This window comes from Nycticebus coucang, chromosome 20 (genome assembly GCF_027406575.1).
Source record: "Nycticebus coucang isolate mNycCou1 chromosome 20, mNycCou1.pri, whole genome shotgun sequence".
Classification (NCBI taxonomy): domain Eukaryota; kingdom Metazoa; phylum Chordata; class Mammalia; order Primates; family Lorisidae; genus Nycticebus; species Nycticebus coucang.
In genome coordinates this window covers 55,649,024-55,672,771 of record NC_069799.1, presented here as the reverse complement: position 1 = coordinate 55,672,771, position 23,748 = coordinate 55,649,024, and the positions used below count along the sequence as shown (strand labels likewise).

Here is a 23,748-nt window from a genome sequence, read left to right as displayed (position 1 = left end):
CCTTTATCTAGAAAAAAAATTAGCCAGGTGATGGTATGAGCCTATAGTCCTAGTTACTCATGAAGCAGGATGATTGCTTGAGCCCAGGAGTTCTAGGCTGTAGTGAGCTCTGATCATGCCATTGCATTCTACCCTGTGCTTAAAAGAGCAAGACCCTATCTAAAACAAACAAACAAAATGAGAGAGAATTTTTACGGGATATATTTTGGTTTAATTGAATTCGAACTTACTATGAAATTCTACTTTTACTACATTTCTTCATTGTATGATTGTTACTGGGCCGTCACTCGAATCTTGCAATGATAATCAATTTTGTTTTCTTCTAGAATGTGGGAAGTAAATATTACTGCAAGATAATATAAGATATATTTCTTAAAAATGGGTAAACATTTAATTTGTCTGCCTGCCCATTCAGTTAATTTCAACTGAAAAATCCTGGGCTCAATTACATCATTGGACAGTAACCATCGTTTATTAGGGGACTAGAATTTTTATTCTTTTCTTTGTTGCTAAATTATTGTACAACATTAGGCAGATCCTTTTTTTATCATTCAGTTTTAGAGTGATGCTTATAAGATTTAACCACTTAATTTATGATTTCAGCGAGAAAACGTGGGGGGCTACCTTTGGTGAAGGTGAGGCATGGAAGTGGAATCTGAGTAGGAAAGTGAATGAAACTCCCCTTTTTATTAAAACAAATTCCAGAGAAGAAGGTACCAGATCAAATCACCTTCTGAAATAGTATGACTACTCATTCAAATTAAAATTAGGAATCTTGTGGAATATTAGAAATTATTCTTGAATAACTTGTCCGGTCAAGTCTCCAAGTGAGTAATTAACAGATAAGGCACCTGTTAAAATACATTTGTTTTTGAAGTGAACATTGACGATCTTAAAAGTGTGCATTCAAATATATATACCTTAAAATTGGTAAGGAGCGTTGTATCAAAAAGTAAATATGTAATGTGATTTATGAATTCATGAATACATTCATTTTTGAAGTGAACAATGATGATCTTGAAAGCGTGCATTCAAATATATATATATCTTAAAGTTGGTAGGGGTGTTGTATCAAAAAATAAATATATAATGTGATTTATGAATTAATACATGAATCAATTATCAACGACTATAAAATGTATTCTTGTTTCTTGAACACTTATTTCTAGTAGTGCTTCCTTATCTGTAATTCAGCTATCTTGCTCCTTTAGTCACAACATCTATAAATTTTAAAGCATCTTTATACTTCTTACAATTTTTTGTGTGTGTGCGGTATTTAAATAACTTTCAGAAATTTCTGGTGAAGACTTTGTGGAGCAGGTGTTAATGACTCCAGTCTTGCCAGAAGGGAGAGTGAAGTTCAAGTTCAGATTATATGGGTGTCAAAGGTCATACGGCAGAGCTATTAACAGAATGTGATCCATTCACACTGTCTTCAGGTGTGAGACGAAGGTAGTTTTCAGGGCACGGATTTCAATGTCATGTGAGTCGTGAAAAGCATGAGAAATCTGGGTATTGATGCTTGTACCTGGTTCTTTAATCAGTTTCCAGAAGAAGTGAAGGAAGGCATAGCGGCAAGCAGTGTACTTTAATGGGCTGAGCTGAAGATACTGAGAAAGAGTTTCAGTGCTGGGAGCATGACGTCTGTAGTTCCAGTTACTCCTTCCGTTGAACTCTCTTGTCTGTTCACTTTCTTTCCTGTCTTCTCTCCAAATGGGGAAGGTTTCAAGCCTGGTCCTGATGGTCAGCTTCAATTAGTTTCTTTTGTTTGTTTTTTTGTTGTGGTGGTTATTGACAATGTTTAATATAGCTGGTTTGGAACATCGTGTGTTCTTTTTACTGGTACCTTTCTATGATACCCTAAATGATAGGGGGTGATAATTGTTCAAGTTTTGAGGTCTAGCTTTATTGGTTGGTAATGGAGAATAAAAGTTATTGCAAAAAGTTCTCATTGGTATAATTAACTTTTTAGGCATTAGAATACTCCAACAATTTGAAAATGGATAGACACGCCTCACGTCTTTTGCTCTGCAGCCAGTAAATATTTATCTGCAAATATGTAGCAAAATACAGAATGGGAAGTATATTAAATTTCAAGGATGAGGACAGGAGGCTGGGGACGCCGTCTGCTTGGAATCCCTACAATAGCCTCACTTTAACATTTCCTTTTCCTCAAAGGAAGTCCATCAGCTGAACCTGGAAAAAGCTGTGTGTCACTAAATCCTGGAAAAAATGCAAAATGGGAAAATCTGGAATGTGTTCAGAAACTAGGCTATATTTGCAAGAAGGGCAACAGTACTTTGAATTCTTTTGTTATTCCCTCAGGTAAGTGATCTGTTTGGTCTGATGTGGGTGAGATATCGGAATTTAAAGATAAATAACATTTCAGCTTCATTGTAGCTGTTATGAAATGATCCCAGAGCTTTTAAGGGGCAAACCATGAACGATAGGCCTGTAATATTTCATTCTGTTGCTTACTACTACTGATTTCTAGCATTTGCTGCATGTGCTGCACTGTTTGGGCATTGTGCAAAGCCTTTCACATAAATAAGAATTTTATCTTCACAGCAGTTCTATGAAGTAGGAATTATCGTGTACATGTGATAGATGAAAAAAAAAAAGACACTCAAAGGGTACATAAAATGTGCACACACGACAAAACTGAATCCATGCTAGGATAACTAATACCCTACCCGAAAGGGATATTTTTATTAGGTTCTCCCAGGTCTGAGTTCCCATGAAGTTCAGACTTACACTAGTCTTCAGAGAATGGACTCAAATCTCCAAAAAGTAGCAACTGGATTTTACATGGAGGTCGATGCCGGGAAATAAAATTAACTATGTTCTCCATTATTATTTTATAGAAGAATTAAAGTACTAAGGCAGAAATTAATTCTTTCTTCAAATTCACTAAAAGCAAAGTACTTTCTAAAAAGATTTGTTTATGGAGGGTAAACAGTGCTTTAAGTGGTTTAATTTATTTATTAGCTGCTGTGGGAACCAGTCCGATGGCATTCTTGACTTTTTTCTTCTTGATTTTGAAAGCAGTTTCATTGGTTTTTAAAATATGCTTGACATAGCTAGAAACTTCAAAAGGTACAAAAATGGCAACATAATAATGTTTTCCTATCACCTCTGAACCTCTCACACCCCGTTCTCCTCCCTGGAGAATAATAGTTTCTGGGTGTGGATCCTTATTTTGCTACTCTGTGAATCTATAAACAAATATAATTATTTTTGTCTGCTTACTACAAATGACAGTATATACCACGCATATATCCTTGACCCTAAGTTTCCCACTAACCACTTTGTACATCATTCCACAAAGGACAAAAGTAGCTTCTGCATTCACTTTCACGGCTGCCCAACAGCAATTACAGGAAGAGAACTTTGATTTTTTTTTTTTTGGCCAGTCCTCTGTTAATGGACTTTGGTTGACTTCTAATCTTTTATTACTACAAACAATTCTGAAGTGAATAACTTTATATACACGTCATCTCATGAATTTGCTAATTCCTTCATTCCTACTTGCTGGATTCGGAAGTAGGTGTGTTTGCAATTTTAATTGATAGGGATTTAGCCAAGATCTCTAATGGATATTGGTGAGGGTCCTGGTTATTGGGTTTGATTATACTTTAAAGGCCCTCTATAAGGGCCCTCTAATAAAACCACTTACAGCACTGTTCACCCTCCATAAACAGACAATTTTTTTTAGACATTTGCTGGATCCTCTCAGGGTAAGCCGAATTATTCTTTATTTCACCTCCTCCGTTCCTCCTGTAGGAGAAATAGTATAAATTCTTTCTTTTTGGAAGAGCTCATACAAGTCTCTTTTTAAGACACTGAATTCCCCTCTTTGGGGAAGAGGAGAGATGCTTATTGTATAGTTTCTCTGGTAGAGGAGGCAGATTTCTGTAACTTGGACTTACTGGTCAACCTGCCAGTCTTAGGCTCCTCCTCTGTAAGATGGAAGTTTTAATACCTCTTCTTCCTGTGAAATCTTGCTTGGATTTTTAAGCACTCATCAAATTTTCTGCTATGTCTCCCTTGCCTCCCTCACTAACCCCCAATTGACAGTGGTTTCTGAACATCTCTACACTTCCTGGATTAATTGTTCCAATCTTATCTATAAACTGAAATAAACTGCAGCTTGGAAAAGTATATGAGAGATCAAATCATGCAGAGTTATCTGATCAGGACCCCTTGGATAAGAATTCAGCCTCGTACCCTGTTAGTCCTTGAGATACTACCCTGTTTGTCAGTAATTTCCAGGTCTCTAGGGCTGTGCTATCTGGTTCAGCAGCCACTGACCGCATGTGGGCATTGAGCACATGAGACGTGGCCAGCTCGAACCAAGACAGTCTGCACATGGAAAATATGCATTAGATACCCAAAACTTGGTGTGGGAAAAAAATGTAAAATTTCTCATTTTTGATAGAGTCCTGTGTTGAAATGATAATATTTGAGATATATAATCTAAAATGAAATGTATTATTTAAAGTGAAGTTGACCTGTTTTTTTACTTTTATTTACAATCGCTCCTACCAAATTTTAAATTCTGTATGTGGTTCACATTTGTAGAGCTTGTCTTCTCTTTCTATTGCCCAATGCTGCTCCTCCACAAAAATAAGGTTTTGTGGCTGCCTCAGAAAACTCCCCTTCATTTCACTTGAGTTGGTTTCTTTTCTGCTTTAAAATATTTTAAAGTTCATCTGTTCGTCTGTTTTTCTTTCTTTTTTTATTAAATCATAGCTGAGTACATTGATGCATTTATGGGGTACAATGTGCTGGTTTCATATACAATTTGAAATACTTACAACAAACTGGTTAACATAGCCTTCACTATTTATACTCTTCACCTGCTAGATTTGACATGTACCCTTGTAAAATGCACCACACTGAAGAGTGTTCAGTTTTTGAAGCACTTGGCATTGGCTGACCCTTTCACTTTCCTAAGTAGCAAAATTAGAATAGCCCACCAGAGGGCTCTAGAGCCATACTAATGTGAGTTTCTTTTCTTTTTTTTCCTTTCCTTTCCTTTTCTTTTCTTCCCTTTTCTCCCTTCCCTTCCCTCCCCTTCCTTCTTCTCCCTTCCTTCTTTCACCACTGGAAGTGGACAGAACTCAAGAGTATTGAGGAAGTAGAATTTTTTTAAATATGCATTTTTCTATGATAATACATAATCCAGTGTTTGGGCATTATGAGTGACTACTAGTTATTTGAATAACTACTATGCATAGAATCCTGGGCTTAAACAGAGTGCTTCAGATACTCTCTGCCTTTAAGGGATAATGGGACTAATTTATTAAAATAATAACAAAGAAAGTTACCCTCTATTGAAGACTTATTAAGGCAGCCATTTGAGAACATTTAATGGCAAGCTTAAGTAAATATGTAAATTGACTTTCATTTGGTGATGCAGACCCTCTGTAAACAATATATGCCGCTAAATGTTAATCAGCTGCCATATTTCAAATACAACTTCAATTCTTTTTCTTGGCAAACACTCAATATGCATGTTTAGACCCTGTGCCAGGTTCAAGGGCATATAGCGTAAGTAAGGTGAGTCTTCCACCTTCAAATATCTTTACTGTTACCTTCCCCAGTTCATTATCCTTAAAGTAAATTTTTGCAATGTCTTATCAGGATTATGGAATTTGACCCTAATATTGGTAACAATAATGAGGATATTGACCATTGGCTTAATAAAACAATAATTGTGCATTATTTGTAATTTTTAAGCACATTATTCTTTTCCAGTTTGGAAGAACACAGAGTGGGTAGGGTTTAACATTAGTATGAGTTTTATCTTTACATTTTTTTTGTTTTTTGCACATATGGATACTTTGATTCATGTGATGTGACTTGGTTAAGATCACACAACTTGTGGCAAATTCAGGTTTTACTGCAAAAACGTCTGAATCAAAGCCTTCCCCTCGCCACAAGAGCACATGTCATTTTGGGAGAATAATTAATAGCCGTGGCTCTCTTCCAAGGCACAGGAGGGGATCCGAGGCTTGGGGTGCTATGGTTGCAGTGGCTCTGGCCCTGTCCCCCACCCAGTCTACTGTCTGTCCACACCGATCTGTCTCACGGCTGCTTATGAGTATCACCTGCCCTTTGAAGAGTGACCAGTCCCCAGCATCCACAGACTAAGGGTAAATTAAAACTTGTTAGGGGCTGTATTATCTATCAAACCTTTAACAGTGCATAATAGATGCTTCGTACAGATTTGCTGATAAGATGTAGATAAAATTAGATGGTCTGTTGTACCTTAATGTGGTCTTGTGGGTTCTTTTGCTTTTTCTTTTAGTCTAAAACCAAAATAAAATATGTCTAACCTATTTGTTGTGAATATATAGTATTTGCCAGAAAAATAAGTATTACCTTAATTTGCCTAATAACTATGAACTTGTTCCATGTACAGAATGATAACATCTATGGTTATCATTTTAAACACATCTTCTCTTTGAAATGTTTTACGAACTTATTTTTTTCCTTTTTTTTCTAGAAAGTGATGTGCCTACTAACTGTCCTAGTCATTGGTGGCCATATGCCGGATACTGTTACAAGATTCACAGAGAGGAGAAGAAAATCCAGAGAGATGCCCTGATTGCATGTAGGAAGGAAGGCGGTGATCTCGCAAGTATCCACAGCATCGAGGAATTTGATTTTATTTTCTCCCAGCTAGGATATGGTGAGAAATGTTACACTGCTCGTATGCTTGAGTCTAGTCTTGGGAATTCCTCTCGCCACCCCACTACCCATCTCTTTAAAATTTAATCATAAATTAACAATTAAGCAATTTAATAAATATAACACATCAAATCATGCCTACAATATGAAAATTGTTAGCAATGTAAAGAATTCCTATCACTAAAAGATAATCCAGTTTATCTTCTTTTAACATGTAGTCAGTTTATGGATAGATTTTAAATATTATCTTTCTGTAAATTATCTAGATTCAGAGCAGTCTGTCTTTAAACTTATTAACATTATTTAATTCTTTGGAATCTTTTTTTGTATGTGCACGTGTTTGTGTATTTTCTTTTTTTAGGTACAGATTTTATCTCATAAGGAAGGTCTCTTTTTTTTTGGGACAGAGTCTCACTTGGTCACCCTTGGTAGAGTGCCCAGGCGTCATAGCTCACAGCAACTTCTAACTCTTGGGCTTAAGCGATTCTCTTGCCTCAGCCTCCCAAGTAACTGGGATGATAGGTGCCCGCCACAATGCCCAGCTATTTTTTAGAGACAGGGTCTCACTCTTGCTCAGGCTGGTTTTGAACTCATGAACTCAAGAAACCTACCTGCCTCAGCCTCCCAGAGTGCTGGAATTATAGGCATGAGCCACTGCACGCAGCTAGGGAGGTCTCTTCATGAACCGTCTCACACTTTGGATTTTCTTTTCTTTATGAAACTAGCTAAAGTGGTGAAAAAAGGGGATTTTATTTTTTCGATAGTGGTTAGATGTTGGCATAAACCATTTAAAGAAATGGATGTCTCAATTTTAGGTATATAATTTTAAAAATACATAGAAAAAGTACTAACCGGAAGAAAAAAATGGGTCAAATGAGCTGGGACTGCTTACTTGTAGAAGAGCTGGCTGAGAAACAACCTAGTGATCCCGAGCATTTGGCAATCTTTGTTGATGAAATGATTATCATTTTCATGTTGTACAGAGGAGGCTTCTAAGTGATAGCTGTGACTATTCTTAACTTCCCCCCAGCAAAATAAGAGGAAACGAATGTTGCTGATGTGGTGACAGCACCTGCCCCATAGTGCTGGGAAATTGACAGGGTTGGGGGAGCAGCACTTAACAAATAGATTAGAACAAAATACAGCACCAGCAGAGAAAGACTTAAATGGCTCCCAAACAGTACTACTCCCGGCCCCTGTGCCAAATGGAATTCATCTTCCTCTTTAATCTCATTTCTCATTACAGACCATTAGAGTAGCCAGCTGCAGCCTGTTCATCATTTGTGGATAATTCTTTGTCTACCTAGCCTAGAAAATTCGGACTAAAAGATAATAATGGAATCAAAACTATGTGTGAATAACAGTTACTTATGTTTATCATGACACTTATAATAGCTAATAAAATTTGCCAGTGAATCAGAGGAAAATAGGTGAGTCGAGGTTCTGTAGAACAAAGGTGCAAATTTTGCTCTCCTTTCTGTAACGTGATGTATTAATAGAAGAAACTAATATTTTTATGGTTTATTTTGGGAAGTCAGGATGGCCAAAATTGATTTTAAATTCTGCTTGAAAATTTGCAAATGAATGAAAAAAGCTTCCATTAAAAAATACTGGTGAGGATTTATTTATTGAAAATAATAAAATAATATTCAAAAAGTAAAGTTATAAAGTTAATATTATTGCTTCTAGGACAAAAGCCTACAAAAACCTTATTTAGATAGTTGAGATCATATCTTTTATATTAATCATGGAAATATATTTCAAGGGGGCACATAGGGACCTGCCCATGTAAGTTATGACTATACCAACTGACTTGTTATGACTTCCCCAAATGGTTTATCAAACTCATTTTCACAACTTTACACTCACATATTATATATTTTTGTAGGATCAAGATTGAATTTAAGAATTTCAAAAACTATAGGGGGAGAACAGATTAGCAAGAAGAACTTTTACAGGAAAACTCTTAATACTTGATTTTTTTCTTTATTTCAGGTTAATGTGAGGGTACAAACACCTAGGTTATAATATTTGCATTTGTTAGGTTGAGTCCCTCTTGTTGCTGTGCTCCCACTGAATGGGCATAATGTAAGGGCATATGGCACACTGCTTAATACTTTATTATAATTATGGGATTTGGGTGGTCCCCAATTTTTCATTGGTCTTCAACTGAAACCCTCGAAGGGTATGTGAGATCCCTGCTTAAAAGATCATGATCTGTCAAATCAAGTGAAAGGAAAAGGGGACCATCTTGGCAATGTCATTTTCAACCCATGGTACTGGAAACATCTGCTGGGGCTGGCAGCAGGCCAGACTGGGACTTCTCCAAGAGCAAAATTGAATGACAACTTTGAGGAGGAAGAGACTAAACCACTTAGCTAAATTTTTACATAGTGTATATTTTCCTTCTTTTCTGGGCTTCATCTTTACCTTCCTTTGGCAAGCAATTTTATTTTACCATTCAGAGATACTACATCCAGCGTTTGTGATGGAATTCCTCGTTGTGCAAACTAGATAATTGAGTACTCTGATTTTTTTTTAATTTTGAAGTATTTATTTTTCAGCTATGAAATCATGGATTTTCAAGCATTTTAGTTGTGTCTCATTTCTGTTCTGATATTTAGAATTTTTTCAGATTAAAACTACTCATAAAATCAATAATGTCCTCAACAGAATTTCAAAACAAAATAATCACATTTAAAATCTATATTGGTTGCTTTGGTTTTAACCTCACTTGTGATTTGAGTTTTGCTGGTGTTTCATGACATCTTATGGTAAAAATAATTACAGATTCACTTTTATTTATAGAATAATAAGTAAGTAGCAAAGGTCAGGAGCCAGCCTGACTCTTCACTTTGTATTTCTCTCACTGTATAGATAATTTTCACTTCTAGTATAGTGATTGATTCTTTAAACGAATCAACTAGAATATTCTTTTATTGTTATTATTTTTTTATTGTTGGGCATTCATTGAAGGTACATGGAACCAGGTTACACTGATTGCATTTGTTAGGTAAAGTCCCTCTTATAATTGTGTCCTGCCCCCAAAAGGTGTGTCACACACCGTGACCCCCCAACAGCCTCCCTCCTTCCCTCTCTGTGCTCTTTCCTTCCCCCAACTCCCTCCCTCCTTCCAATAACAGTGGCTCTAAATTTTTGTTGTTTTCAATCACTTGTAAGATGTAAGAGTAGGCAAATAGACTTGTGTAAATAGGCTATTGTATTTCTAACAATATGATTGCAGTTGGCATGGTGAATTTAAAAAGTGTTTTCACATACTAGGGAGTAATAATAGAGCTACCCCAATTTCATTTTTCAGCTCCCAGGAGATATAACTTGTAATGGTGTAACTGAAGAACACAGTCAGATTCACAATGTTGTACACAACCTAAAACAGACAGCATAAAACAGAGCTGGCATATACATCTATAGCATTACAGACTGAGGTTCATACTCCAGAGGATTATCCTTTATGACAATGATGTTTGCAAGGGAGTAGAGCCCTACTGATAAAGCAGAAAGCCTTCCTTTCCTGCTACCCTCCTGACCTGTGGAAAGCAACCTTTGTATATCCTACTTTTGTGGTTTTCTTCCTGTTTAGAGTCAAGTGATGAGCTGTGGATTGGCTTAAATGACATCAAGATTCAAATGTACTTTGAGTGGAGTGATGGGACCCCTGTAACATTCACCAAATGGCTTCGCGGAGAACCGAGCCATGAGAACAACCGACAGGAGGACTGTGTTGTGATGAAAGGCAAGGTGAGGCCACCTGCACTGCTGGTATTTAGTAAAACCATTGGGGGCTTTTCTTTCTGTCCTGCTGAATGACATACATTTGTTTAGATTGGTTTTATTCTAGGTAAATTGACATGGATCAAAGTTGAATCAAAATTCAGATTCAATTTCTTGAATCTCTCTGAATTGTCTAGCAAAGTCAAGAGGAACCACAAAGGCAATGGACAGAGACTTTTGGTTAAAGGATGACATTGACCAATGCGGGATTCACATGATAACCTTGGTTCTATTTGATTGCTCTGAGTAGACGCAGACCTAGTTAGAACGATTCTGGTTCCACAACCTAGAGTCCTTGAAAAGTTACATTTATTTTTTTCATGTGACATGGAAGTGTCATGTGAAATGATTGCCTCCATGTTGTAAGTAGGACCTTCACAATTGAAGACTATCATCATATTATCTTTTGTTCATGGACAGTAAATATAGTTTTGCTTTGTGACTTATTCCCTCATTTGCAAAATGGGGATAGGAATGATACCCAGATCACTTGTGGATATGAGTAATATGAGTATTAAACGGGATAATGCATATATTGTGGACAGTTCCTGGCCCAATTTTACTATTCAATCAATATTAGCTACTATTTTTGTCACTGTGGTTGTGTTTATTGTGATTGATGGAAAGTTTAAGAATATGTGTTAACTATCCAAAGAGTAGGCAGAAGAAACCAGAGAGGATTTGGGAAGGAGATGAAAAGATAGTTTAGCTGAAAGTGCTAGAGGCAGAAGGGGTGAGTAGAAACATTAATTAGCACTGAAGGTTAAGAAACAGGAATTATCGCAGGAGCAGAAAGACTACATTTGCGTTTATAAGTATTGCTCCAAAGGAAGGCTTGGGCACCAGACTGCAGTGGGTTGAGACCCGATGAGGGATAAGGAATTACAGACATTTTTCTAGACATTTTGCAGTTAAGGGAAGGAGAGAAGAGGTAACATTAACGTGAGGTCTCTAAGGAAGGGGGAGAAGGTAGAATCTGCAACAAAGTGGAAGGTGGAGCCTTAGACCTGGGAGAACATTCATTTGTTGAGATTAGAAGAAGGAAAGATGACTTTGGTTTCAGGTTTGTTTTCAAGTTCAGCGCGCTGGGCAAGGGAGTTGTTTCTGGATGGTTTATATGCATTTGGTTCAATGGAAGATAGAAGTGAGTGCTCAGACTGGTGAGAATGCAGCATGCAAACCTCCTGTGAGCACTGTCAGCTAAGAACTTACAAGCATTTTTAGTTTCTGGATCACTCCAAATAGTAGCTTGAACTTCTAGAATATAAAACCAGATGGGGGTTGCAATCTCTTTTTACACCTTTGTAGCCGCAGTTAAATGTATTATTTACATGTAAAACATCAATTTCTTTTCCTTTCCTTTCTGCAGTTGCCATTTTCTGTTAATAACCTTGAATCTTCATTTTCTTTCTCTAAGGCCCAATTACAAGAAAATAGTATTGATGTCCCCAAACTGGTGATCCTTTATTTTTTTCTCTACCCTCTCTGAAGGATGGGTATTGGGCAGATCGAGCCTGCGAGTGGCCTCTGGACTACATCTGCAAAATGAAATCACAAAGCCAAGGTCCAGGAATAGTGGAAGTTGAACAAGGCTGCCGGAAAGTGAGTACAAAATGTACCCGGCGATTTCAGATCAGCAGATATTCTTTGATAAAGTTGGTTTTATTTTTATATGTGAAAGTGCTTTGTTATCGTAATAGCCAAATGTTTCAGCTGCGTCCAAACCTTGAATGGTTTATTATCAGTGTCTGTTAACACCATTCTCCCTTCACTTTTCTTTGGGAATTCTCCGTAGCTAATATGGAATTACATAGGGCCAGTACCTCCTTTTGGAATGTCATGGGAATTGGAAGAGAGGGCACAGGGTGTTAAGATCACATGTCCACTAGCGTGTGGTGGAGCTAACCAGATGAAGGTGGTTACAAGAGACTGTGCTTACAGGTTACAAGGACTGTTTATTTTAGAAAGTTACAATAATATACAATCTCTTATGTATGTATACGATTAGGCAAAGAATACATACGTGTTCTGGTAATGAATCAAAGTACACTGGTTTAGGGGCAGAGGACCAGGATTCTAGCCTTATTGCTATTGACTATAAGAAAGTTATATGGCTTCTTTGGGCTAAAGTTTCCAGAATGCAAAAATTAGAAGAGGAATTTGGATAATTACTAAGCTCCTTCATCTCTGTAGGAGATGATCCTATGGGCTGTCGGGAATATTTCTAGCAGATAACTTCAAGTGGTCAATAGCAAACTATCCTTAGTCTTTTTTTCCCCCCTGTTTCATACTATTTCTGAATTGCTTCTGTCTGGTGGGGATTCTCTTTAGTAGATCACAGAAATGGGAGGCAGGAAACCTAGATTCCAACTGGGACCCACAGTACTCAGTTAAACTGAATAGTCACACAAGCCTTTTCCTGTTGAGCTTCAGTCTCATCTGCATGACAGCAGCACCTCCCTGCAGGCCCTTTTTTTTTTTTTTTTTTTGACTTGTTTGAGATGAAGTTTCACTCTGTCACCCTGGGTAGAGTGCTATGGTGTCATCATACCTCACAGCAACCTCAAATTCTTCATCTCAAGCAAGGCTCTGGCCTCAGCCTCCCAAGTAGCTGGGGACAACAGGTGTCTGGCCCAGTAGTTTTTCTGTGTTTAGAAGAGATGGGGTCTCCTTCTTGCTCAGGCTGGTCTCGAACTCCTGAGTTCAAGGGATCTATCCACTTTGGCTTCCCAGAGTGCCTGGAATACAGGCGTGTAATCTCATCTCAATCCCACCCTTCCCACCCTCCCCATGAGTCTTGCACTTCTCTGAGAATGAAGAAAATGGTCTTTGCAAAATAAGTTTTTAAAAGCCTAAAGAAACTGAAAAGCAGGGTTTATGGTTACCATTTTCCTGTTTGATGGCAGACTGGCTCATCTTCCTCTTTTGTCCTTTCTCATTTCTCTTGAGTAAAAATGAAGTAGAAACTATTTTCTTTCTAAGAGTTTGATGTTGGGGTCCCATCATCCTGTAACAAACACTGGAAGGTGGAACCTTCTTCTGTGGGACTGTACAAATAAACCATAAAGAAAAATGGAGCAGATAGCAGATAATCACAGCATGTTACGGAGATGAAGGAGCTTACTGATTATCCAAATTCCTCTTCTAATTTTTGCAGTCTGGAAACTTTAGCCCAGAGAAGCCATATAGCTCTCTTATAGGCAATAGAAATAAAGCTAGAATCCTGTTCTCCTTCCCCTAGACCAGTATACTTTGATTCATTACCAGAAAATTTATGTATTCTTTGCCTAATCATATACATACACGAGAGATTGTATATTATTGTGGCTTTCTAAAATCATAAACAGTCCTTAAATTTTTATTGCTTTAACATAATCAATCTAAGTTTTTTATCTTTTTCTATTTACCACATATTGTAGTCTTGATAATAATCCAATTTAATCATTAGGGTGGTTAGAATAAAAACAGGGGAATAATAGCAACCCTTTATGAAGACGGTTATTATTATCTTTTAATAAATTAGGATATATAGTATTGATTAGAAATAAAAGGAAACTGAAGCATTGATAGATTAAATAATCTGGCCAATTTAAAAACACCTGCTCTAGGTATAGACTTCTTCAAAGAAGTAGGAAGATTAGAAAAAAAAAATCCACTTACTGGCAGTGGAAGGTAACAAGGTACTTGGTGGTGGTGGTGGTGGTGGTGGTGGGGTGTCTTTCTGATGAGTCAAAACCACAAGTCTGTTGTGAGACAGATCTGGGCTTCAGTTTTCAATTCAGCGTTATGGGATCCCTGTCAGATGCACATGTAAATCCTCATTATAAACAAGTTCCATCATCCAGGCTGTGGGAACCTCACAGATGAGTGTTAAATCAAAAATTACAAAGTACGGGTGGCACCTGTGGCTCAAAGGAGTAGGGCGCCAGTCCCATATGCCAGAGGTGGTGGGTTCAAACCCAGCCCTGGCCAAACTGCAACAAAAAAAAAATAGCCAGGCGTTGTGGTGGGTGCTACTGGGGAGGCTGAGGCAGGAGAATTGCCTAAGCCCAGGAGTTGGAGGTTGCTGTGAGCTGTGTGACGCCACGGCACTCTACCAAGGACAATAAAGTGAAACTCTCTCTACAAAAAAAAAAAAAAAAATTACAAAGTACACCACCAGGATCTTCAGTTGGAGAAATTAATAGATAGGACATTAAAATACGTGTGTTTTTAAATGGTTACAAAAAGAAAAGATGGACTTGAAACCATGGATCAGCCACCAGTTTTATGCAGTGTTTTAATTAGGATGCAATCTAAAATATTTTTCGTTTCTGCTAAAATTTTTTTGACCCATGATTTCAGAGTGTGTGCACACGCGTGTGTGTGTGTGTTCACAGCAGTGGGAATTTTGATAGTAATGATTTTTGGTAGTAGAGTTTTGTTTTCTAGTTTCTAAGTGTTTGGGAAGATATTACTGATTTTAATTTCTCTGTATTGTGATCATGTAGCTTTTTTTTCATTTTTGTTGAGATTTTCTTTACGGTCTAGTTCATAGTAAATGTCTATAAATATTCCAAGTCTGCTTCAGTGGAATGTTCTTTGATTATTGGGTAGAGGGTCTGTCTATATTGAATAGATAAAATTTAGCAATTACATTATGCAGATGTTCTACATTCTTAAGAATTTTGTCAGCTTTACACAATATGTGCCTTGTAATTCTGTCAACTTTTGCTTTATATAATTTGAGGCTGTGTTGTTATATCATTCTGATGAATCATCCCCTTAATTATTATATAATTACTTTCTTCATTCCCTAATCATGCCTTTCTTACCATAACATTTACTTTATCTAATATTAATATAGCTATGTCATTTGGTTTTAGAAATGTCCCTTGTAAACATATATCTGCATTTTTATTTTTAGTCTAATTTAAGAATCTCTGGCTTTTAACTAACAAATGAGTTTAAATTTGTTTTGCCTACTGATGATACATTTGGAATGATTTCTACCATCTTATTTTTAGGCTTTATTTTGTTTATCACTCTTTGCTGTTTTTCCCTTCCTTTCCTGCATTCCATTGGTTCTGTTAAGTAATCTTTATCCCATTTTCCCTCTCCTATGGGTTTGGGAATTGTATCTTCTAACTTCTATTTCTTTAAATAGTTCTCTCTCTCTATATATATATATAAATTATAGGCGTGTATATATATATATAGAGAGAGAGAGAGAGAGAGATAAATAAATACACTATATATTTCTTTCTATAGATCTATGCAGATATAGATATCTATAGATATATAAGTATATATAACATAAATTTATCTAAATATAAATATATTTCTATATAGAGAAATATCTATATAGAGAAATATAGATATTTATACATTTATACAAATATAGATATTTATACATTTCTCTAAATATCTATATAGAGAAATATAGATATTTATACATCTATATTTATATTTATAATTATCTATCTATAAATATCTATATTTCTCTCTATAGAGAGAAATATAGATATTTATGTATCTATAGATATAGATATAGATAAGGAGGCTGAATGAGAGATATATAGAATTAAATATAGATATAAATATATAGATATCTATATTTATCTCTCTATAAATATATATCTATATTTCTCTTTCTATAAATAAATATATATATATATTGAGGCCTCAATATATAAATATTTGAGACACAGTCTTGATCTGATGCCTGGGCTTAAGTACAGTGGCATGATTATAGCTCACTACAACCTCAAACTCCTGGGCTCAAACAATCCTCCTGCCTCAGTCTCCCGAGTAGCTGGGATGATAGGTGCACACTACCATACCATTTTATATATATAAATTATATATTTATATAATATATATATATATTTTTTTTGGCCAGGGCCAGGTTTGAACCCACCACCTCTGGTATATGGGGCCAGCACCCTACTCCTTTGAGCCTCAGGCACTGCCCAGTAATTTTTATGTTTTTTATATAGATGGTAGTCTCACTGTGTTGTTCAGGCTGGCCTCAAGTGCCCGGCCTCAAACAGTCCTCCAACCTGGGCCCCCCAAAATGCTAGGATTACAGGTGTGTCAAAATATCCAATTCAACTTATATATATATATATATTTTGTTGTTCAGAATTTCTCTTTATTTATTTATTTATTATTAAATCATAGTTGTATATTCCAGATGATAAAATTTAGGTTAATATCTCTATTTGCTTCCTGAACAAAAGGAACATTATTCTACTTAATATTTTTTAAACTTTAAATTTTAAAATAATGGTAGGCACACAAGTAGAGTTCTCCTGTTACCTTCCATCCAGCTTCCTCCAATGATAATATCTTACCTAAAGATATAACATTATCCCAAACAAGGAATTGACTTTGACCTGATCCTGTTAACTTATTCCTATATTCCTATCCATTCCCAAAGCCCCCTACCTTCCATTAGTTATCCTTGCCATGAGACTTGCATTTACTAAGGCATATATCAATTTCTTTGGTCAATGGAGTTTTAGCTCTTTCATTCCTCCCAAATTAAAATTACTTATTTCCAAAGTAAATCTTTTATGAGTTCTTTTACTGGGGATCTGGGAATAGAAAACTCTCTGTTTTAGTCTGAAAATCTTAAATTAATCCTCACACTGAATAATAGTTTAGCTAAGTCAGTTTAGAATTCTAGATTGACAATTTTTTTGGATGCCAATTTATGTATTATTTTATTTTCTTCTTGCCCTTATTTTTGCCTCTGGAATTCCTATGATCAGACCAATTCTGTTTTTAAGAGAGTATCCTATTACATTTTACCTCCAATTTCAGGATGTTCTCATCATCTTTGCCATTCTGCAGGTTTACTATTTGTGTCTAGATTTGGAATTATTCTATTTGTTCCCTTTGGTATTTAGCGCGATCCTTCCTTGTGAGGATTCATAGCTGTCTTTCAATTTTTGAAAACTACCAGCTCTTAATTTTACTCACTGCTTCTGAAACAAAGGTCAGCATCTAACCTTCTCATTCTATTGTCTACATTTTCTATCAACATATTTCTAAGCCAGTGGTTCTCAACCTGTGGGTCGCGACCCCTTTGGAACAATGAGAATGCATTGCAGCATTAGGAAGGTTGAGAACCACTGTTCTAACTTCTCTTCATCTCTTTCTGTGCTACGTTCACCCAATTAACTGATTTTCTCTGAAACCCTGTTTGCTATGTTGATTGAACGACCACTGTGTTTTTTTATGACTATATTTATTTTTCCAAAAAAAATCTCTTTTTTGATTTATATCTTCCTCTTCTTTGTGCCTACCCTGTTTCCCCGAAAATAAGATATCCTCTGAAAATAAGACCTACTTGCAGGAAAGATAAGACGTCCCCTGAAAATAAGACCTAGCGCATCTTTGGGAGCACACCTTAAAATAAGACACTGTCTTATTTTTGGGGAAACAGGGTAGTATTTTGATCTCTTGCTTTTGGCTGTATTTTTTCTCTTGTTACTAAATCATCTCAACATAATTTTTTTTCACGGTGTTTTATTATGTTAAGATGTTGACTCTCCCTTAACATGGGACGTTTTCTCACAGGGTTTGTAATTTTTGATTGTGAGTTAGTTCCCATCTCCATTCTCACACCTTCCCCCAAATGGCATAGTCTCATCTGGGTTGTGGAAATATTGCTGTTGTGTGGTTTCATATTCTACTTCTTCACATGCTTAAGAGAATCCTCTTTTGTAGATCAAGTATTACTTGAATATTTCAGCTGTGGATTGTCATACACTATGGATAGTATAAAGTTGAAAGTTTTCTGCAGTTAGCAGAAAATCATCGTGTGTTACAGAGATGAAGGAGCTGTGACACTGACTTGGCATTTATTTTCAAACTGAAGAGTTTGGGGGTTTTTTGGCACCTATCACTCCTGACAGAAGACAAGACTCTGTCATTTCCTGGTTCTGTGGGTAGAGTATTCCAGTTCTCACCTCAGATGTGTCAAAGGCCAAATGTCGCATTCTGCATGGGCATTAATCCATCAGCCCACTATACCTTAATCTAGATCTGAAATACCCCAGGGCAAGGGCAATCTTAGCATGTGCATTTCCATTCAGATTTTAGCGTATTACTTATTTTTGTACCTGGAAGCTTTTCTCCTTCTTCCTTTTGAATTCTGGTATGGATTTTTAGTCTATCATTATGTTTTTACTTAGAATTTCTGTGTATTTGAAGATGGGAGAGGAGCCATACCAAATTACATTGCCCAGGTGATTCAGTTTCACACTTATCACCTACTGTTGGGTTCAATAGGCAACTGGGTCTGCTATTCCCCAAATTATTTCTTATGGTTGCTTATTCTAAAACTGAAATCTTAGCCAATCTGTTTGGTTCCTCTGTGAACATTTCACAGGCAGTTTTCACTGGAAAATGCATCAGAAGTGGAGAAAATGACTGCTTTCCCATGAGGTATCATGATTTGTCATCTGAGGAATGAGGCATGACTTTTCTTTATTTATTTATACAGATCATTTTCATTGCATTTCAAATTTTCAGATTTGTGCTCTTTAGACATTTTTATTATTTATCCATTTATTTCATGACAGAATATGAAAATAATGTTTCCTGATAAATATGTATGATAACCTGCTTGTGTCTTCACTGCTTGGTAACATTAATAGGGCTGGAAAAGATATGGGTTTTACTGCTACTTGATTGGACATACGCTGTCAACATTTACAGAAGCGAATGAAACCTGTAAAAATGAGAAAGCTTACTTGACAACTATTGAAGACAGGTATGTAAATTTTTATTCATTCATTCATTCATTCATTCATGGCAGAGTTTCCGTCTGTTGCTCCAGGCTAGAGTACAGAGGTGTCATCATAGCTAACTGCAACCTCAAACTCCTGGGCTCAAATGATCCTCCTACTTCAGCCTCCTGAGTAGCTAGGACTACAGATGCCTGCCACTATGCCCAGCTAATTTTTCTTTTTTAATAGAGATAGGGTCTTGCTCTTGCTCAGACTGGTCTCAAACACCTGAGCTCAAGGGATCTTCTTGCCTTGGCCTCCGAGAGTGCTAGGATTATAGGTGTGAGCCACCATGCCTGGCCTTAATTTTATTTTTATATATGTCAAATAATGAAAAATATTCAGAAAAGTCCAGGTATCAACTTGCTTTAAATTTCTGAGTAAATTATGTGATGTTACGATATGGTTTATAAAGGTAGAAACATAAAAAATAGCATCCTTATTTAGATTCTTCATTGCAAACATTATAAACTATTATGCAACTTTTAGTACATATGAAGCAATATTCAAAAGATTTTAATAATAAAAATCTAGTAAATGTAATCTATAGATAGAACTTTTTCCTGCTCTGCTGTGTGTCAAAAAATTTAAAGCAGGAAAAGTAAACACTGTCAGCTGAAAAATCCCACTTTGTATCTTTATATCACTTTCTCCCACCCAAAAAAAGGGCAGAGAGATTTACTGAATAATTCATTCTTTTTATCCTTTTCTTTGCCTCATAGGTCAAGAAAAGTCACATGGACATAGAGAATTCTCTGTAACTTTTGACCTCTAGGGACCCATATCTTTTAAAGATTTATTTATTTATGCTTCACTTACTCTTTGCAAAGCCCTGGGTTAGCCACAGAAAAAAAATTTTGTTTTAAAAAATTTTAATATAGAGTGAAATAATAGATGTGGAGACTGAGAGGGAGGTAAGTCATCCAAAATTACCTATAAGGTAAAATATACGGGTGACAGGTAGACTAAAGACCCTGACTTCGCCACCATGCAATTTATCCATGTTACAAAAACCCACTGGTACCCCCTAAATCAGTCAAAATAAAAAAAGATTTAAATTAAATAAAAATACCCATTATAGATTTTTTAAAAATACTTTAAAATACTCATTTCATTTGCAGTAAAGAGGTAAAAAATTATTGTTTTAATACAAGAAGTTATATTTATTAGCCTTTCAAGGCAGGCCCAATAAAAATGTAGGAGATACTATTGGTATTAAAAATACCTTGGTAAAAATGACAGTCGTCATAGTACTAGTAGCATAGCCTTTATAAAAGAAGTGTATTTCACCCCACATCCTGCTTTCATATACAATTAAATGTGGTACATCATTGCATCCTGATATAATGCTGACATCTGAAAAATCAGAATGTAGATTCTTTTTATCTTCTAACAAGAGAGGTGAACTAATCTTTTGAGTACTAGAAGGTCATGTGCTGGTCTGCATTATAATTCATCTTTTGGTCTATTGGAATATACTATTATAAGATTTCACTGCATCTTATAATTTTCTTTATGTGTCTTTTATGATGTTTATACTCAGCAGCTCCCTAACTGTTGTTAAATGTGATTTCAGACACTTAAGAAAACTAAATTGAGTTTGGAACATTTAATTGTTTTTTTTGTTCTTGTTTCGGGAATGAAATTATTCAGATTCTGGTCAGATGAATGTTGTGTTCTTGTTAGTTCTCTTTGGAATCCCTTCCTGGTCTCTCTGGAGCCATCAACAGCTCTCTTTGTGCCTGCAACTTTGGGTACCACTTTTCTTTTACTCAAAAGAGACTTTTGCCTGTGCAGCTGACTCCCTACATATGGTTTTAAGTTTTTTAGTTAAGACAAACTTTTGGCTGCCTTGCCAACTGACTTGTCTTGTTACCAGATTATGCCAAATACATAGATAAGAATTCAAAGGGAGAGAAAGTGCTGGAATTCATGACTCTGCTTCCTGTTCTTTCTAGAGATTAAATCTCTGCTTCTCTATATTTCTTGAGAACTTTTTCCTTTATTTCAGAGCTGAAATTGAAGAGCAAAATTGAGGGAAAATCCTTGTAAATTATTTTATTTGCATTTATCTTCAATAATGTTACTATCCCTTAACTTGCCAAATCAAGAACTGAACAGAGCATTTGGCCTTTTTGAAGAGTGGACCGATTTTTTTAAACCTATTTTAAAATGCTGTGGTTCTCTCCTTTGTGCTTATAAAATTCTCTTAATTTTGAGGATAGGCAAAGAGGCAAGCAAGTACTAGAGAGAAATAAATGCTTGAGTGTATGTGAATGGTTTTATTTCCTGAGCTATATGGTATCTCTCCTTCATAAGCTCACATTTCCCTACTGAAAATTTGTATAATTTAAATGGCATATAAATACAATACAATGTGTTTGAATTACTAATTATAGTCTGGACATGGAACTGAGATACTTTTCGTATTGATAATTTTTTAAAAATGTACGTTAAGTGTTTCTAAAACTTAGTCAAATATTAATTCTTCTTTTTAAAGATATGAACAAGCATTCCTGACTAGTTTGGTTGGATTAAGGCCTGAAAAGTATTTTTGGACAGGACTTTCAGATGTACAAAACAAAGGGACCTTTCAGTGGACCATTGAAGAAGATGTTCAGTTTACCCACTGGAATTCAGATATGCCAGGTATGTGCAGTGTTTTATTATAATTTAGGATTTCATTCATCCTAGGAATTCATTGGACAAAGTCTGTTATTCCTCTGTGTACCCTTCCAAAAATAGACTATGTAAATTGATTGTGCTTTTGGTAACATTTGATTTTTTTCTTCTTTCTTTTCCTTGTTTTAAATTTTCCTCCCTTCCCTTCCCTTCCCTTCCTCTATCCCTTTTTCCTTTCTTTCTTTATTCTTTTCTTTAAAAATTTCCCTATGAGTTTAGTGTTCTAAGGAATAAAGGAAAGAAAATATTGCTAGGTTATCTGGCACAAGTCTACTTTAAAACTATATATGAAATTCTAAATGGTCACAAACTTCCAAATGATTAACTTATTTCTGAAAACTTAAACTATAAAACCTTTCAATGCAGCTATGAACTAAAATATTAGCATGCTTGGGTAGTGGAACAAAGGACAGCGCTCTTATTTTAATATCTTTCATGCACCATCAGGTTGAGTTCTTTATTTGCCTTGAGTTTTATTTTATCCTTACAAAAACCCTGTAAGATAAGTTTAGTATCTTCATTTAAAAGAGGTGGAAACTGGGACTCAGAAAATTTATGTGGCTAGAAAGCTTCCGAACATGGATTTAGACTAATCTGTGTAATCCCCAAATTTGTGCTGTTTGCACTGGCGGCAATCTGCCGCCCCATAAATTCTGATTTGTCTTTTCTAGGAAGACATTGCAAGTTGTTGCTGAAATAGACTTTGAAAGATTCTTTGCCTCCTTTATACACTGGCGTCACTAGCATGTGATAACACAAAGAAATGTCGATATTGTCTATAGCAAATATCATGTTGTACCTGGGTAAAAAGCTAAAAAAGGAATAATAGCTCAAGCATATGAATTGACTACTTGGCTTCATACATCCTAATCTTCAGGAGTTACTTTAATTTGCATTCTCAGCTTTCAATAAGGAAACTAAATCAATTATCTTGATAGTGTGATTATAATTGACTAAATTATTGAACTTTCTGAAAAGTTTCAGTTCATTTTGAAAAAAATTGGGTAGTATAATAAGAGCTGAGTGTATACTATTAAAAAATAGTTGTAGACCAGTCTGCATCCCCAGGTCTGTGTTTTTTTCAGCCTTTTTTATGTCATGGCACACTTGAACCTAGAGTTAAACTTGCATGGCACGATTAAATTATGTTGATCCAAAAAAGTAAAACAAAGAGAATATACTTACTGTGCTTTAAACGTCTTTGGAAAATAATTTAATTAATGATCTTTAAAAAACTTCACGGTACACCTAAGATCCTCTCACAGCACCCCAGTGTGCCATGGAACACCGGTTGAAAAATCACTGTGAAACTACTGAACTTTGCCCAGGTTGCTCATTCAGCAGTGGGATTCTGAGTGGTTAACCCGGGACCGTCCCTGGGGAATATAACAATGGGTCAAACTGGAGCTACAACTCAGTTGCAGCCATTGTTAAGGTTCAGCCTTGATGGAAGGGTGGTGGTTCACTGTTAGGGAAGGCTGACCTCTTTGAATGAGTGGAGGGGTGAGTGAGGGCCCTGGCCTGAGTGCCAGGTCAGCTGACCTATTTTGGAGCACTGTATGGCACCACAGCTTCAGGAGGGGTCATCTCTCAGAGATACCGGGTTTCAATTCAGTACTATGAAGGCAAACAGACTCATGTGGTGTCAGGAAATCAGAGATTGCAGAGAAAATATTCTGAAAAGGTGTGTCTTTCCAGAACTTTGAGAAGGACATCTGAACACTTAATGTCCTTTCCAAAGACTAAGGATCAAAGAATTAGTTCATCTTAGTAGCAAGGAATCCTGATGTTTTCTTTT

At 36.1% G+C, this 23,748-nt stretch overlaps 1 protein-coding gene across 1 annotated transcript in view; it reads left to right on the top strand.

Moving 5' to 3' along the window:
• The window catches only part of MRC1 (mannose receptor C-type 1), a 90,921-nt gene that overhangs the window by 28,043 nt on the left and 39,130 nt on the right, over positions 1 to 23,748 (top strand). Inside the window, exons 6-11 of the mRNA XM_053572934.1 lie at positions 2,179 to 2,325; positions 6,512 to 6,697; positions 10,298 to 10,455; positions 11,980 to 12,090; positions 19,137 to 19,252; positions 21,769 to 21,917. Of these exons, the coding sequence (XP_053428909.1) occupies positions 2,179 to 2,325; positions 6,512 to 6,697; positions 10,298 to 10,455; positions 11,980 to 12,090; positions 19,137 to 19,252; positions 21,769 to 21,917 (867 nt within the window). The remainder of the gene's footprint in view (positions 1 to 2,178; positions 2,326 to 6,511; positions 6,698 to 10,297; positions 10,456 to 11,979; positions 12,091 to 19,136; positions 19,253 to 21,768; positions 21,918 to 23,748) is intronic.